The 16,177-nt window shown below is 52.7% G+C and overlaps 8 protein-coding genes across 8 annotated transcripts; 3 read left to right on the forward strand and 5 right to left on the reverse strand.

The window, feature by feature from the left end:
- Positions 1 to 233: 233 nt before the first annotated feature.
- Positions 234 to 1,365, reverse strand: J4E86_004551 (uncharacterized protein; the record flags this gene model as incomplete). Its single annotated transcript, XM_051445089.1, has 3 exons — positions 234 to 320; positions 369 to 1,089; positions 1,181 to 1,365. 3 exons carry the CDS (start codon positions 1,363 to 1,365, stop codon positions 234 to 236), a joined length of 993 nt encoding a protein of 330 aa, XP_051303186.1.
- Positions 1,366 to 1,709: 344 nt separating this feature from the next.
- Positions 1,710 to 5,056, forward strand: J4E86_004552 (uncharacterized protein; the record flags this gene model as incomplete). The annotated part of the gene is made up of 4 exons (XM_051445090.1): positions 1,710 to 1,791; positions 1,847 to 1,936; positions 1,985 to 2,047; positions 2,220 to 5,056. The coding sequence occupies 4 exons, from the start codon at positions 1,710 to 1,712 to the stop codon at positions 5,054 to 5,056; spliced, it is 3,072 nt and encodes a 1,023-aa protein (XP_051303187.1).
- A 177-nt stretch (positions 5,057 to 5,233) lies between these two features.
- On the reverse strand, positions 5,234 to 6,266 carry J4E86_004553 (uncharacterized protein; the record flags this gene model as incomplete). Its single annotated transcript, XM_051445091.1, has 2 exons — positions 5,234 to 6,194; positions 6,253 to 6,266. The coding sequence occupies 2 exons, from the start codon at positions 6,264 to 6,266 to the stop codon at positions 5,234 to 5,236; spliced, it is 975 nt and encodes a 324-aa protein (XP_051303188.1).
- A 333-nt stretch (positions 6,267 to 6,599) lies between these two features.
- On the forward strand, positions 6,600 to 7,497 carry J4E86_004554 (uncharacterized protein; the record flags this gene model as incomplete). The annotated part of the gene is made up of 2 exons (XM_051445092.1): positions 6,600 to 7,367; positions 7,423 to 7,497. 2 exons carry the CDS (start codon positions 6,600 to 6,602, stop codon positions 7,495 to 7,497), a joined length of 843 nt encoding a protein of 280 aa, XP_051303189.1.
- Positions 7,498 to 8,602: 1,105 nt separating this feature from the next.
- J4E86_004555 (uncharacterized protein) lies at positions 8,603 to 9,463 on the forward strand (the record flags this gene model as incomplete). Its single annotated transcript, XM_051445093.1, has 1 exon — positions 8,603 to 9,463. One exon carries the CDS (start codon positions 8,603 to 8,605, stop codon positions 9,461 to 9,463), a length of 861 nt encoding a protein of 286 aa, XP_051303190.1.
- An 899-nt stretch (positions 9,464 to 10,362) lies between these two features.
- On the reverse strand, positions 10,363 to 12,095 carry J4E86_004556 (uncharacterized protein; the record flags this gene model as incomplete). The annotated part of the gene is made up of 2 exons (XM_051445094.1): positions 10,363 to 11,658; positions 11,793 to 12,095. The coding sequence occupies 2 exons, from the start codon at positions 12,093 to 12,095 to the stop codon at positions 10,363 to 10,365; spliced, it is 1,599 nt and encodes a 532-aa protein (XP_051303191.1).
- Positions 12,096 to 13,011: 916 nt separating this feature from the next.
- On the reverse strand, positions 13,012 to 13,937 carry J4E86_004557 (uncharacterized protein; the record flags this gene model as incomplete). Its single annotated transcript, XM_051445095.1, has 2 exons — positions 13,012 to 13,538; positions 13,598 to 13,937. The coding sequence occupies 2 exons, from the start codon at positions 13,935 to 13,937 to the stop codon at positions 13,012 to 13,014; spliced, it is 867 nt and encodes a 288-aa protein (XP_051303192.1).
- A 535-nt stretch (positions 13,938 to 14,472) lies between these two features.
- J4E86_004558 (uncharacterized protein) lies at positions 14,473 to 15,850 on the reverse strand (the record flags this gene model as incomplete). Its single annotated transcript, XM_051445096.1, has 2 exons — positions 14,473 to 15,761; positions 15,811 to 15,850. 2 exons carry the CDS (start codon positions 15,848 to 15,850, stop codon positions 14,473 to 14,475), a joined length of 1,329 nt encoding a protein of 442 aa, XP_051303193.1.
- Between the last annotated feature and the right edge of the window lie 327 nt (positions 15,851 to 16,177).

The raw sequence follows: 16,177 nt of genomic DNA on the forward strand, positions 1-16,177 counted from the left end.
GTACTATTCAGTCACAAATTCTTGTGCAATCTCTTGCCCGACTTTAATATGATGGTTTTACTTGTACGAGATTGTGTGCTCTGGGTGACAGTCAAGTCAATTTCATGATGCGTGACGTCGATCAGAAACAGGCTCAGATTTCGAAAAGCTAGATGACGAGCGAGTTTTGTTGTGGCACGCGTGCCTTCTATAGGGTATCAAAATGAGGACACGATGCAGAATGATAAACAGGTCTATGCGGTCGACTGAATCACTGGCTCAACCGAGGACTTCTCATCCACGCCCTGAGCAGCAGCATCAATTTTGTTTTGAGCGAGACGCTGTAATACTGTTAGTATAGTCCCGTAGCTAGACGCATGATTACGTACCAACAGATTCCTCAAGAGCACTGCAATAGTGACTTTGCCGATGGCAGGAACGTAGATGGAGGCTTTTTCCTTGACCTCGGGCGTGAAGTTCCTCTCACTGGAAAAGTTGATGCATGCGGCTCCGTCCCTCATCAACTCGAGTGGCACCTTGTACTTATCTCCAGGTACACCGCTGATGACTACATCGCTAAGTGGGAGGCAATCGTTGAGGGTCCAGCCAGGCTTCTCCACTACCTCGTGTCTTCGCTTTCGTAGACCAACGCCTCGTGTGAATTCCTGCACATCGCTGATATCCACGCTGTAGACATGGGCACCGTCGTTGGCAAGTAGTGCTGCAAGCGGTCTGCCTACCACTTCGCTTCTGTTGATGACGGTAATGGTGCGTCCGTGCAATCTGTTACCGTATGGCAGGATGGTGTTGTAGATTCTCAAGTACTCCAGGATCTTGATCACGGCCAGGGGTGTGCAAGGCAAGATGCTCTTCTTGGTGTTGGCAGGGTCAAGGAAGCGAATATTTTGGTACATGTTGAAAATGTAACGATGCGACAGTCCTTCCACGTCCTTGTCGATGGAGACAATCTGCTGGAGATATTGGTCCTGGCGGTTACCGAAGATGGGGTAGTAGACAATGATGCCGTCCACGGCAGCGTCGTTGTTCGCTTCGATGAGGCGGTCCTCAAGGAGCTCGCGGTCGACTTCGCGCAGGTCAAATGCGAAGCCACTACAATGAGGTTAGTAGGCGGCTTTCACCCGACTTCCAGCCAAATCCTCAGCCATAGAAGAACTGAGTATCAACTAGTGGACGCGCTCACTTTTCAACACAAGTCTTGCCTGTCCATTCTGCGTATACCCTGGCGGCAGGATCTGCGCTGGAGAGGAAGCCAACGAGTAGCGGCTTGCGCGGAATCTTACTTAGACCATCGCGCACTTCGTCCAAAAGACCCTTGGCGATGTTGTTCGCAAGGATGACTTTGCAGTTAGGTTTATCGTCGGCCATGGCGGGGTAACTTTGCTGTTCTGGGGATGATGAGCAGCGGAATGGTCGACGATTGGAATAGTAGATCCAAGGTATGAGTCGGTCCAGAGAAGACGATTTATTTCACAGCACGGGGCCACAGGGACCAGTCAAGCCTCCCCCCTCGGGTCAATTAAACACACTTTCCTCACTGCCGACACTTCCCATTAACTTTTTTTGCGCGACCCGCCCCACCATTCCGATACCGGCCAATCAGCAGCACCGCAACTCCGTAACGTCATTGCCGCGACTGTGCAACTTTCTGAATCGCGTGCTTCGAGGCATACGGCAACACATTGCAACATACCGCACCCGCGACGATCAACATGTCAGATGCTCAGCAGTATCTGCTGGACTTTGATAGGAACAAGAAAGAAGCCACGGCGACTGCTCAGCGGAGCGCGACGCGTATGTACGAGGTTCCGGCGGGGCATCTGGCGGGATGAGGGCTGATTGTGGACAGGACTGAAGAATGGCGAATTGAAGCTTATCAGCCTGGTCACTGACCTTGGGGAATACTTGAACAGTGAAGATGGAGCCACACGGTCGAAGAGTACGTATCGCTCTGGAATCTAGTAGGAGCTAGGCTAATTCCTCGTAGCGATGTCGTACCTTGCGGAGGTACTCGCAGCCGTCCCACAGAAGGTTCTTTCCCTCCAACAACGTACGTAAACCCGCGCCCGCTCAGGCTATACTATATTGTTCCTCGTACACATCCATCGCATGTCGCAGACCAAAACGATCGTTGGTACTGGGGCGGAGCATTGGCTATGGATTACATTTCCAGGGCGAGAGCATCGTGTCATGAGATAAAACCGGGCTAACGGGAAGCTTAGGGAACCTGCTCTGCGACTTCACTCTTTCCCGAACCGAAGACAACGAAGGCCTCGGGTCATGCGCAAAGGCACTCCTGGCGCTGGAAGAGCTTGGGAAGTGGGACGACCAGCGGGTAGTCAGCATCGTTGAGGCACTCCTCAATAACACACATCCGCTACGGCAATACAAGCAGCAGAGCGAACGTTACCCCGTGCTGCGCCTGATCGATACGCTCATGGCGAAATACCGCGACGCCCTGAGAGCCCACCACGATGCGACACCAGACTTCTTGGGACGCTTCATATCATACTTTGACGGAGAGAAAGATCCTCGGAACTTGATGGTCGTCTTCTCGATACTCAGGGTTCCGATGACGGAATGGAACATCGGCGGAGATGCACAGGACCTGTTTGACGCAGTCTTCAACTACTTCCCGATTACCTTCAGGCCGCCACCTGATGATCCGTATGGCATCACGGCGCAGGACCTGAAGGATCGCTTGCGAGATTGTATTTCATCCACGGCCGACTTTGCGCCATATGCGTTCCCTGCGCTTCTGGACAAGCTCGATTCCACATCGATGAACACCAAGCGAGACGTTCTGTCAACGATTACAGCCTCAGTGACCGAGTACGGACCAAGGACAGTATCTTTATACGCGGTCACGCTATGGGACGCACTGAAGTTTGAAGTCTTGAATGTACAAGAGGAAGACCTGGCGAAGGAAGCGCTTGCAGGTCTAGCAGCAATTGCACGGACACTATCGAAGGGTACCCCAGGATCACTCAATGCGTATCTCAAACCTGTTATCAAGGAGTGCAACGAACACCTCGAAGATGCGCCCACGAAGCAATCCCAAGCTTCCGCAAGGTTTCTCGAGAGCATCGCCAATGTGTCTCCCGAAGTTACTAGCCTCGTACTGGCCGGTGTGCTACCGAATCTTTTCCTACTATTCCAGACAGCTGACACAATGGCAAAGCGCCGGGGTTTACTGGAAGTTCTCGTACAACTAGTAAAAGCTAACATCGACGTCTATGGTGACTGGAGAAAGATGGGCCCTGGTGGAGAAGAAATCAGCAACAATGCGCTCGCTCAGTTCCGAGACCAAGCGCTAGAAGTCATGTTGAATGGTCTCGAGACGGCCCCAGCCAAAGAAGTGTCGTTCAGATTAGTCTGTCTTGATGGACTCATCCAGCTATCAAAAGCGCGAGGTCTGCTTAGCGATGACGATATCGGCAGAATCATTCAGCTTCTGCATTCCATCGTCATCCACGAAGAATCACATGGAAAGGACGAGGTCAAGGAAGCAGCCATCAACGGTATCGTTGAGATTGCGCACCAGAAGCCACAGGTCGTAGTCGAGAAAGCGTTCCCGGCTTTCCTTGCGCAACTACCAGACACAGACGCAAACGGGTCAACACATTACTCAACGGTCCTCGAAGCATTCGCCAAGCTCGCCAGCGAAGAGCAGGTCTTCGACACCGTCATTCTGCGACTCAAGAACAAGTTCAGCGCGGCAGTCCAACAGGGCGCTTCTTCTACATACATCGTCGCGCTTCTTTCCGCGATGTTGTATGCCCTCAAGAAGGGCGAGAACAAGCTGTCGCAGGGCTCAGACAGCTCCACTTACTACAAGGACATCGCGTTGCCACTCATCGAACGCGCATCAAGTTCTGATGAAACACATCCAGCGGCTTTTGACGACGAGACCACACTCGATCTTGTCGGCCGCATATGCAACTTGATCATCAGGTACCTTCCTACCGAACAGCAGAATAATGTTGCTGTGGAGCTGTACACCTTGTTCCGTGGCAAGCCACAAACCGAACTACCACCCTTCAGTGTCGACGCCGGTGTGGAAGCGAACAAGACGATGATTGTTTCCACACACCTCCTCGCTTCCCTGCACAAAGATGCGACACTACCTTGTGAATTACAACTTTTGATCTCTTCTCTAGCAAACTACGCTCAGCAGCCCTCATTATCCCTACCAGTCCGATCAGCATCCCTTCGGCAGATGTCTCTCATCATCAACAAGTACTATACCAGCGCTGCACTTAAGACATGCATGGACCCTCTCGTCGCGGACTTTGATCTTCTCAACCCGGAGAAGCTTGATCCGCCACGGATACGCATCATCTTCGCGTGCCTCAAGGGTATTGTATTGCGGAGCAGCCCTGCGCTGAACACACTGTATCCGACGCTCTTGTCTTTGCTATCACATCCGAAGTATGGCAGTACCGTCGCGCAAGGTTTCACAACACTTCTGCAACCCGACGACCTTCTCAGCAAGGAAAACCACTGCCAGATCCTTGGTCTCCATAAGCATAAGAGCTTTGCGTTACTGGTACCGAACATCACAAAATCATTCCGGGAAGCGGATGCCCAGACGAAGCCCAATTATCTCATCGCACTGAGCGGAGCACTGAGATGGATGCCATTTGAGATAGTAGTCGAGGAAGTTGGACAGCTTGTTACCCTGCTTCTCCAATCTTTGGACCTCAAGGGCGTGGACGTTGTTAAGGAGGCTGCAATCGGCACTCTCACTTCAACTCTCACGGAGAAGCCGGAAGTGCTCGAGGAGCATGCTGGTGCACTCATCTCTCGTCTTCTGAACAACGCTACCGTTACGAAGGAAAACAAGACTACGCCACCACCGCCAGCAGTGAGGGTAGCAGCTTTGAAATGTCTGCATCTGGTTGCAGAGAAGTTCAAGGAAGAGAGAATACTAGGCTACAGGAGAGAGGTCGTTAGGAGACTCATTGCTGCTCTGGATGATGGGAAGAGAGATGTCAGAAGTGCGGCTGTGAAATGCCGGGCGAAGTGGTTACTAGCTGATGAACCAGACGATGATTAGACAGTAGACAGGGCATTATTAGATGATAAAGTCTGAACATCACTCGAATCGATTTGACTTTTGAGACGCCTATGACTTGCTACAAACGTGCAGATTGGTATAGTCTCGCCCAACAGTTGAACGCCAGAGGCACCCTTAACGCCGCCCATGCAGTTACATCTCATGTCTTGTTCCATTTCATACTCTGGCCTTCTTTGGCGTCTTCTCCTCCTCCTCGCCTTCACTCGCCGTGTCCTCGACACCAACCTCCTCGTCATCCTCGTTCCTTCCTCGCTTAAGACCCTTCATCTTCCTCGTCTGCAGGTTGCCAAAGTCTTGCTTGCCAAGATGCACCTTGGCCACCTTGTCACCCATCATATCAGTGTCAAAGTTCTTCTTGGTGCGCGGCTCAGCACCCTTGGGCTTCTTCAGCGCCTGCTTCATCATATCCGGGTCAGGGAACATTTCGCGGCCGAGGGTAAAGTCCATGCGCGGGCCCATCTCCTCGACTTCGATGCGCGGTAGCTTTTGGCCTGAGCGCTTAGTGCGGAGGAGGTAGAAGCGGAGTTTTATTTGCGGGTTGGGGAGTGCGTCGGTGGGTTCTTCAGCGGAGACGGAGATGAGGTATTGGAGGCCTTCGACGTCGACTTCGATTGCGTCTTGGCCCTTGAACAGGTCGATGAACAGGCTCTTGGCTAGTGTGTATTTGGTTTGGTTGGGGTCCTCGAAGACGGTGCCGTGGAAGCTGATTAGTGGCTTGAGGCCGATGGAAGGCTTCTTGTTCTTGAATTGCTGCAGCGTCCGGAAAGTCTCTGCGTTGATGTACAGCTCCAGCATGTCCAGCATCTTGTATGAGAATGTTCTTGCCAGTGTCAAGCAATGTGGTCGCTTCTTTGAGTGTAGAGAGAGAACGAGGAGCGAGGTGTCGTTCTTTTGGGAGAAGAACTCGAGCGAAGTTGCATCGTCGAAGGGGTGGATGTCGTTCTTTTTGGTGAAGCGCTCGATGAAGGGTCGCTTGATTGTGCAGAGGTCGGCGACGGCGAGCTTGAGGATCTGAGACGTCTTCTGGCCAGAGACGAAGAGCGTCGTCTTGGGGTTCTCGTTCTGTTGCGGCTCGCGCTTTGCCATTGCGCGCTTGGCGCGGGCATTCTTGGGTTTGCTAGAGTGGCATGTTAGAGTCGCTCATGCGTGCAGAAGCGGTATTCATCTTTACGTACACCGTCTTCAGCATCTTGTCGTTGTTATCTGGGTTGGTTGCTGATGCCGAAATCTTGGCTAACAAAAAAGTTCCCGGGATCAACGGCGCCGGAGACACGTTTCGCCGATCTGATAACGGAGAAGCAGGCCATAGCGGGGTGATTCCGCAATTCGGCCTCTGACGTGATTTCACAGGCGCTTTGCTTCGGGCGGCAACTAAATATTAATCAGATCATACCATCCTTCCAGCACTCTTGCCGCATACAATCCCCACAATCACAACGACACCACGCCCATAGACCAGCCAGGCAACTACACGTCCGCTACACTCGATCAACCGCCCCTTCCTCGACATACGATTAGCATTATGGCTACCATGCAGGAGATGCCCGACGAGTCGGCTTTCCAGTCGACCGTATCCGCGCTCCCACCTTCCACCCTCGCCATCATCTACTTCCACGCGCCATGGGCCAAACCTTGCGAGCAGATGGGCGTCATCCTGAAGACGCTCGCCAGCACATACCCCGCCGATGCGCCGATAAAGTTCCTCTCCCTCAACGCCGAAGAGCTGCCCGAGGTCTCTGAACAATACGACGTCACAGCGGTCCCATACATCGTTTTACAGAAAGACGGCAAGACCCTGGAGACAGTGTCGGGCTCAGATGCATCCAAAGTACGAGCCGCAGTCGAGAAATACGCCGGCGCAGGCAGCGGCCAATCCTCGAGTCTACCACCCGCGCAAACCGTCACACGACCACAGGAGAACGGGGATAGCACAGGCAAGAACCTCGCTGGATACGCGCCTGGCTCCCAGGACCCTAAGACGGCACCCGACTACAGCGCAGGCGAGCACCGAGAAGGCGAACAACAGACAAACAAGGATGAACTACACAGGAGGCTAGGCGAATTGGTTAAGGCAGCGCCAGTTATGCTGTTTATGAAGGGCACACCAAGCTCGCCGCAGTGTGGCTTCAGTCGGCAGACAGTGGCGATCCTGCGTGAGAAGGGCATAAGGTACGGCTTCTTCAACATCTTGGCCGACGACGAGGTTCGCCAAGGACTGAAGGAGTTCGCCGACTGGCCAACTTTCCCACAACTGTGGGCGGATGGTGAGCTAGTAGGCGGTCTTGATATTGTAAGTCCATCATCATGAGTAACTTTGTGTGTGCACAGACGCTAACAACTTGCAGGTCAAGGAAGAGTTCGAGAACGATCCCGATTTCCTCTCCCAGCACGCCGCAGGTGCCCCCAAGACGGCAGCTTAGAGAGTTGCAACCACCTCATTTAAGTAAGGATTTGAACACGCGAACTCGACGAAACGAAGGGAATGTAAATATTAGGAGCACCAGGGGAATCTGAACAGGTGATCAAACCTACGGAATACCAGGGATCTTGCAGCCGAACACGCGAAAGGCGCATCTGGGAGGCAATAATGATGATGGCAGTTACGCAAGCAGATATGCCAAGGGGGTACCGGTTCTGTACTCACCTTGACCGATGTCGTGGTTATTCTCGTCGGTGCAAGTAGAGCGTTGGATTGAAAGTGGACTGTTCGGTAGTCTTCTCAAATCTTAAACTTCTTTCATTCTGCCCACAACTCTAGACAACTTTTGGCTTGTTTGGCCTTACCTTGGGTCGTTGATAGGCCTGACATAATCTTACCACTTTTATGGTTTGGGTTCTATTCTGTCTGAAAAAGTAAAACGATGTTTCAAGACGTTTTCGAAACACTGGTAGCGCGTTTTGGTACCTCACTGCAGTCACACTCTGCTCGTCAAGTCAGATGGAGAACGTTACTATCATGCCTTCCGCAACGCTCATTCGAAGGATACTCTACACGAGAAAAGCGATCATTCCAATAGGTGAGCGTTGGCGCCAGAAATGTGTAATCGATGCGTTGACATGGAGCAAGATCGATCGCGAATTCTATGATGAGCGTCTAGCGCGTTGTTGTTCCGATACGGTTCCCCGCCCGTCGCTGCCCATTCCACCTCACCGCAACACTCTTTTTTCATCATAGATCATTGATTCTTAGGAGAAACTCTAGTCTGGACATTCACAGGCTCTGGAGAGCACTGCACACCATATGTGTCTCACCTCTAGTAGCATGACTGTATGCAGGGGCAGCGGTGGGACGTCTTCAACCACGCTTCGGACTCCGACCCCTAAGCACGGCAAGTCAGTCGCATGCCGCCAAAACTGCTTTATCTGGGTGTCAGCCTTGTTGAAGCATGACCTGCTCGCCCCCACGTTAGATTTTGATCAGTTCACGGTACTAATCTCTAACCATTACTACTTCAAGGCTCCGGCTCGGCCGATTATCGATTGATCGCGAACACGTCAAGTAAAAAAGAACAGATAACAGCGAACATGCCCTCAACATACTCACAGCCAGTTTCCAAAATACCGCCAACGAAGCCCGACACGAGGTCTCTCCCCCGAATCCTCTGTCTGCATGGCGGCGGCGTCAACGCCGCTATATTCAAAGCACAATCGCGATCTCTCATCCGCCACCTTCAACACTCCTTCCGCCTCGTATGGGCCGACGGCCCTTTTTTCTGCGATCCGCATTCAGACATCATCGGCGTCTACAGCGACTACGCGCCTTTCCGACGTTGGCTGCGATGGCTTCCCGAACACCCTGAGATCGATGCGGACACATGTATTGAAGAGATCGGATACGCGATGCGCACAGCAATGGAGGACGACGATCGGGAAGGCGGCACAGGCGAGTGGGTAGGCCTGATGGGCTTCAGTCAAGGGGCGAAGCTGTCCGCAAGCCTACTTCTCGAACAACAAGCGAGGGAAACACAGGCGCGCAAAGAAGGCACGAAGATCGCTACCGGTATCACAGGGATCTCAGGCATAAGGTGGAGGTTCGGAATACTACTGGCTGGTCGGGCGCCTCTGAGCAATCTGAACCCTGAGCTTATGAAGAGTGAGGCTCTTGTGAGTGCGGGCGACATATCGGAAGGGTTTCAATTCTGCAGAGAGGTGGACGAGGAGGTTACACTGCATAAACCCACACTGCATGTCCACGGCATGGCGGATCCAGGACTACACCTTCATCGGAAATTACTACACGAGTATTGTGAAGACTGTACGGTGACGTTGGTGGAATGGGAAGGTGCACATCGGATACCGCTCAAGAGCATGGACGTTGATCGCGTAGTTGACGCGATATATGACATTGCTGAGATGACGGGGGTGAAAGTCTTGAGGACAGTTTGAGATGATGAGATGGCAGCTGAAATGAATGATTTTAATGAGGATGAGTCGCGCTGCCAGCAACGTTCCGGTCAAACAGACCTTCGAGTGATCATTCTCTTCACGCTATTCGGTAAAGACTGTTAGAATTACGTGCGCATGAGGATAACGCCCGTCTTGACTTCACGCTGTTCCATCACGAGCCGGAGATTTCCAACTATTTGATCAAACACTCTGATACTTGTAGGTATATGGGTTTTGCAATCTTCATCAATAACAGTCAAAACGACGACTTCGTGCCTAGTCAGATCCCAGGCCCAGGACGAGCAGTCCTCGGTATTCCGATAGCAAAGAAGCTCGGTTTCCCTTTCGCCATTTATCCCTTGTGACCTGGCCTTGCGTGGCGACATCGACGCTTGGTATCCGACAATAACCCAGACACTGAGATGACTGAAGAACGGAACCACTGTCTCGAGTCGATGAACCCAGCTCTCTGGCAGGTGATGCCCGCCTGGTTGGCAGTAGCACGCGAAGACCGCTGACCGCTGACGTTGCGCAAGTGCATGCGTTGAAATTATACTGCGTGGAACTAGGCTTTCGCAGGGGTGGTATGCTTCCAGGCAGTGACGACATAAATCCACGGTGTGAAATAGTATTCGAGGTAGATCCATTCGTGCAAGCGAAAGCAGACTACATGTTGGAGAAGGCGAACGAGCAAGACTTTCTGGTAGTGTGGGGCGAATCAATGCGAAATTCTGGACGGGAAAAGTATGGCAATGTAGCTAAAATGCGATACGGCTAGATAATTACAGGAGTGGTCGATGAATAACCAGAATTGTTATCAACCACTCTCGTGATCATCCAGCCGTATTGCATTTTAAGAGCAACATCAAGGAGAAGATTGATAAATTACATTAGTCATGTTACGATGCATTCTCCTCCTGTTTTGCCCTTTTCTCTTGTTCCTCGCTTTTGAGCCTCCTCTTCTCCGCCAACTCCTGTCTCCATTTCATTCCATCCTTCATGACCCAAAACACAACACCTAGCAACACCGCCATGATCAGCGCTATGAATGTAAATGCCCACCCCGGGTTCATAGCATGACACATGGGGATAATCGCCGCAGTACCACCAGCACTCATCAGACACCTGGCGAAGTTGACTGCCGCAGTTGCAGCTGCAGGCTTATCGCGGTGCAAATCAATGAGTAAGCCATTGGTGATGTTGAAAGCACCAGTGACACCAAAGCCCATGATGAACAGAGCGACTTCAGGACCCGCAATGTGTGTTCTGAATTTGAGAGTCCATCCGAAGATGATGAGTCCAAACATGCCAATGATGTGGCACGGAATTAAGATCTGCAGGCGAACACGCTCGATGGGGAAGTTGCTGAGATCTTGTTGTTTGCCCTTGGAGATGGTCATACCAACAGCTTTGGCATAGCGGCGGAAGTTCCAGTCGACAACTCGACCCATGGTTAGCGAGGCGATAAGGGAAGCTACACCGTTGGAGATGTAGCAAAGACCGACATGTAATTCGTTGAGGCCATATGCGGCATAGAATAGTTCTGGGATCGCGGAGACAGTGACCATCATACCAGTGAAGAAGAGGCCATTATAGAGTAAAAGAATCCCAGACTCCTTCTCGGCTAGAATTCGGAACGTCGCAAGCGGGTTCGGCCAGGCGACCTTTTTCTTCTCGGGCTTAGGAGTGACCTCGTCAGGTGACAGCTTTGCAAGCTTGCGAGCTTGTATGCAGCTGATGACTGAGCGGTTGACACCCTGAGGAGGAATAGAGCCGTTGCCAACGACTTTCCGGCAAGTCTCAGGGAACAATAACACGAACAACACAAGCAGCACGCCAGAGAAGATGGCAAGGAACCAGAAGATGGATCGCCAGCCAAGGTATTGCGCCAGCAGACCGCCTATCGTCGGACCGAAAGCAGGACCCATCAATACACCGGCTTGTGCGTAACCCATGTAGGTGCCTCGCTCAGCCGACGTGGATATATCCGCGACAACCGCCATTGTCAACGCAATAGCAGCCGTGCCACCAACGGCTTGTACCATGCGCAGGATGAGAAGGGCGATGTAGTTTGTTTGGAGTGCGAGGCCGATGTTGCCGATGCTATAGATGATGAAGCATATGATGAAGGTCAGCCTTCGCCCGCTGTTGTCCGATAAAGTCCCAAGGAAAGCGGGAGCAATAGCTTGTGCGATCTGTGATAGTCAGTTGTGGTCTAGATCATCGACTGAGTGTACTGCGTCAGCGGTAATTGGGTTATGGGAAGCCTTTGGGGTACCAAAAGCGTTCCCTATCTCGTTGAATGTGAAGAAGAAATTTTTAGGCATACCATGTACGTTGTAATTGAAATGTTGACCTGCGTAGGTGTAATATCCAGGACGTCGGAGAGCACATTAAGCGCCGGAAGGAACATGGACGCGCCAAACGGGGATATCAGAGCTGAGATAGACACCAAGAAGATAATCCAGGTCTTCATGCCTTTACTGAAGACGGAGTAGGGAGGCTCAGAGGCCTGTCGTTCCAGGTCGTCTTGCAGTCCATCTTTTTCGATATCCACCTCCTGGCTCCTTCTCTCTTTGTCACTAGCAACATCCAGGTTATCGTCGCTTGCTGTGTCTTTGGGGGTGGCCATGGCGATGCTGTTATGACTTTAGCATGAGGGGCGGTGTGAGTTCGAGTGGTATGTTAACGCTAGCAGATGCCTCAACAAGCTGCCAGTGTAGAGTGGCGTGGGAATTGTTTCGAGGTCTATGGAAGGCGAGGCTGGAAGAGTTATCGACCCAGGTCATGGGGATGTGCCCACCCTTAATTCGTCTGGTCGCCTGTCGAACATGACGCTAGCGCCGGGACGTGGAGAGCATGCCGTGCCCCGTTGAATCTCGCTCCGCAACATTCTTAATTCCAGGGTTTGGATGCGTGTGAACGAAGTGCTGTATGCACGCCGGGGAGCAGCCGGCCGATGTTGACCGACCATTGTGCAGGGTGGGAGTATCGAATGGCACCCGATGTAGACAGCTGGGGTATGAAGGCGTTGCTGCTGTATCTCTGTCCCTACGGTACGCCTCTGTGGAGCGATGACGCACTTGCAGACGCCTTGAAAGAGGCAGGTGGGTTGGTGGCCGGGTCGCATCCGGGTATAAGATATCGGAACCTCTTATCCGCGCGCCATCGGGCGTTTTAATGCCGAAGGCCATCACCCACCCGATGTTTAGCCTGCTCTAACAGGATCGACTTCGGTCGAGGTTGAGACAAGCTTTTGCAACGAGGCCCTGTGTGGTCGTGGATTACTTCATTCGATTGGTGCGTTCTGCCCTCTGAGAGGCTGCGGACGGTCCTACTCAACGCTTCAAAGCCGAAGCGGCGTACGTCACTACAACGACGCAAAGTACGCTCTTAACACTGGACAAACATCTATAACAGTATTCAGTACATACCACGTGCTCCTAATCCCGTGCTTCTTAAATCTTCCTGTTCGCTTAACGCCGATAACATGCTCTTTTTCGTAAAGTCGTGGAGGACTCGCTTGGAACCTAGCCCGATGATGGTTCCTACGTGTATATGTCGTCGTCACCGTGGAAGAATCTCAAAACTGCCTGGGCAACGAGAAGGCCATCGTGCATCCAATCTGCTCTCTCTGCGGCTTCGTTCGCATCCTTTTTACTGACACTCCCACTCTCGACCCTCATCTCTAACTGCCTCTTCACAAGAGCCTCATCAAACTCCATGTGACCTTGTGTGGTGAATAGCCTCTTGTGGATATACACGCCCTGCACACCTGTATGCTCGCTGGTACCCCAGACATGTACCTTGGTGTTCTTCGGTATCAGATCAGTCGTCTCAGTGGACGGAGGATTGACGACGTGATCGAGATGCATTTGATGAAGATGGATCTTGGACTCGGTTTCGGACAGGTTGAAGAGGTTGCGGCCAAGTTCAGACAATTGGATGGGTTGGTGGGAAAGTTCCCATTCACCATCCTTCTGGGGTTTGACGGTTGCGCCGAGAGTCCTGCAAAGGATTTGATGTCCGAAACAAATTCCTGTGAAGCGGATATCGGGGCGATGTTGCCACACGTCTGTTATGTATTTAGCTACTGCTTTTCCCCTCAACTCAAGATTATTCTGAGACACATACCTTTGATGAACTGCATGAGCTTGAGGATCCAGGGGTCGTTACCGTGCGCGTCCCAGCAGCTACCCGTGATTAGAATAGCATGGACATCGTCGCCAATCTCCTCCAACTTTGGTATGGCGCCACCTTCCGGTTCGACCACATATTGCATGGCAGTTTCGATACCTAGACTGGGCTTGTGCGCGTCTCCGGCTTTCTTGAGAAGTTGGCCCAAAACAACCCCAAAGGATCCCGTCTCTTTTTGCGTGTCGGGATGTGTCTCATCAGTCTCAAGCACAAGCATGCGGACTTTGTCCGGATGATTGGACAGGAGTGTTCGGTTTTGTGCAATCGGTGGTACCATTTTTACTGTTGTCGTGTGGAATTGGCGTGGTGTGGAGACAAGAAAGTTGTGTGAGTTGCCAGGTCTGCAGGCCGTAGGTCTATGTACACAGGGTCCAGCTGCTCTTTTTGCGAAAAGTGACGTCTGTCGTAGAAAGTTTTGCCCAGAGGTGACGACGCGTGCAGGTTTGTACATAATCAGAGCAAGTCCGAGGAGTCAAATGCAAATACCCAGAGCCGCCGCGCCGTCCAGAGCAGTCTCATGTAGTATTCTTCGGCCTCCATCTTGGCAATGTCGTGTTTGAGGGTTCGATGACGAGTTTGCTTTGACGTCGGGTAGCGGTGGACAGAGTCTTTGGCCTAAAGTTGAAAGTTTAACGTAATAGCGAGGTCTTGGAAGCTCTGGTGGATTCCGATGTCCCGGCGAATTCAGAACATGACAGACGCTACCACGCTAGACATGCAGGTACTGAAGATTCATGTGGCTGCGTGGCTGAGCGCACTGGTTTGATTCGTCTATTTGTCTACCGACTAATTCCATGCTGTGGCTGCTGCATCTACTCCACGCCCTTTCCCTTCATCTTGAGGTCTTCGGGATCATGCGGGGCTTCGGCTTTCTTCCCTGCCGATTCCTTACCAGTCAACACTTCGGTGAATACCTTTCGCAGCGCTTCGATCGCTTCCTCGCCAATCTGGTAATGCACCACAAACCGACCACCGCGCACCCTTACGCCGTACTTCTCCGCTAGCTCGATAAAGTTGTTGATGTCAACATGATGCGCGTCCAGATCTAGCCAAACCATGTTGGTGTCTACGGGGTATTGCAGCTTGCCTCCAAGATCTGTCCAAATGCTCGCAATCTTCTTCGCGTTCTCGTGAGATTGGGTGAGCTTGCCACCGAGGAATGTCTCCTCAATGGCAACGCGCATGGGAGCCGCAACAACACCGGCTTGCCGCAAACCTCCACCAATGGACTTGCGGATCCAGCGGCTCCGCTTGATGAACTCCTTCGTACCAACGAGGATGCTACCAATCGGCGCGCCGAGGCCCTTGCTTATGCACAGGCTTATGCTATCGAACTCGGCGCAGTAGTCTTTGAGAGAACCGGCACCTGCAGCTACAGCTTCCCACAGACGCGCACCGTCTAAGTGCATTATGATGTCGTGCTCGCGCGCCCAAGCTGATATGCGCTTGACCTCGGACAGAGGCATAATCGCGCCATTGAGCGTGTTTTCGAGCGATATGAGGCGTGTAGGGCAGGCATGGACGTCATCGGAGATGACAACGTACTTTTGGATATCTTCCAGTGTGAGGTATGTCCCGTTCTTCGCATCCAGCGGTTGCACCATGGCCTGGCTCAGTGTCGCTACACCGCCCGCCTCGTAGTTGATGATATGGCCACGTCGATCGACGATGACGGCGTGTGGAGGGGTGGTAAGGTGTGCTCGGAATGCCACCTGGTTGCCCATGGTGCCGGAGAGCACCAGGAGAGCCTCCTCCTTCCCGCTGAGATCGGCAACGAATCGCTCGAGCGACAGTGTGGTCGGGTCTTCCATGGTGACGTCGTCGAGCAGGGTGCACTCCTGGATGGCTTTCAGCATCGACATGGTCGGTGTGGTGTGCACATCGGAGCGGAAGTCAAAGGCCGCTGGGTTGTGCTCGCCGCCCCAGGCATTGCCATTGTGACTTGTGCCATTGGTTGTGCTTTTGCTGCTCTTAGCAGTGTACTGGGAGAGCTCCGACATGGCTGAGTATGGCCGTGACGAGTGCAGCTGGCGCAGGGGGTGCAGCGCGGGGTGGACGAGGGGTGCGGTGAAGGCTCGACTAGGCGCTTTCAGGGTCTTTGCTGGCTGGAGGTGAGGTCAATCGCACAGTCTGTGGACGGGACCACGTACTGCAGAGGCGAGTGAGGGGATATAAACGCGGTGGCGGCATTGCGGCGGCATGTTCAGAGGAAGGGCGCAAGGCGTGAAGCAACCGAAGGTAGCAAGCCGAAGATAGGCGAGTACGGCGGGCGAGGCTGCTGCCAGCGCGGAAACCCCACCACTCCGATTCGCCCAACCTTACCTCTACAACCATCGCAACAGGAAGGCGACTAACCCGAGTACCCCAGTAACTCCTGCATTACAAACCATTCCCGACGGAAACCACCACCGCCCAAGCAGCGGCGTCGGTGGAAGAGGGCTCGACAGTATCGATGACCTGGCGCACGCCTTGTCAGCGTATTGGGCTGGCGATGTATCTCATTGAGAGTAAACATAC

This window comes from Alternaria arbusti (assembly GCF_024043155.1).
Source record: "Alternaria arbusti strain BMP 1465 chromosome Unknown scaffold_5, whole genome shotgun sequence".
NCBI lineage: Eukaryota > Fungi > Ascomycota > Dothideomycetes > Pleosporales > Pleosporaceae > Alternaria > Alternaria arbusti.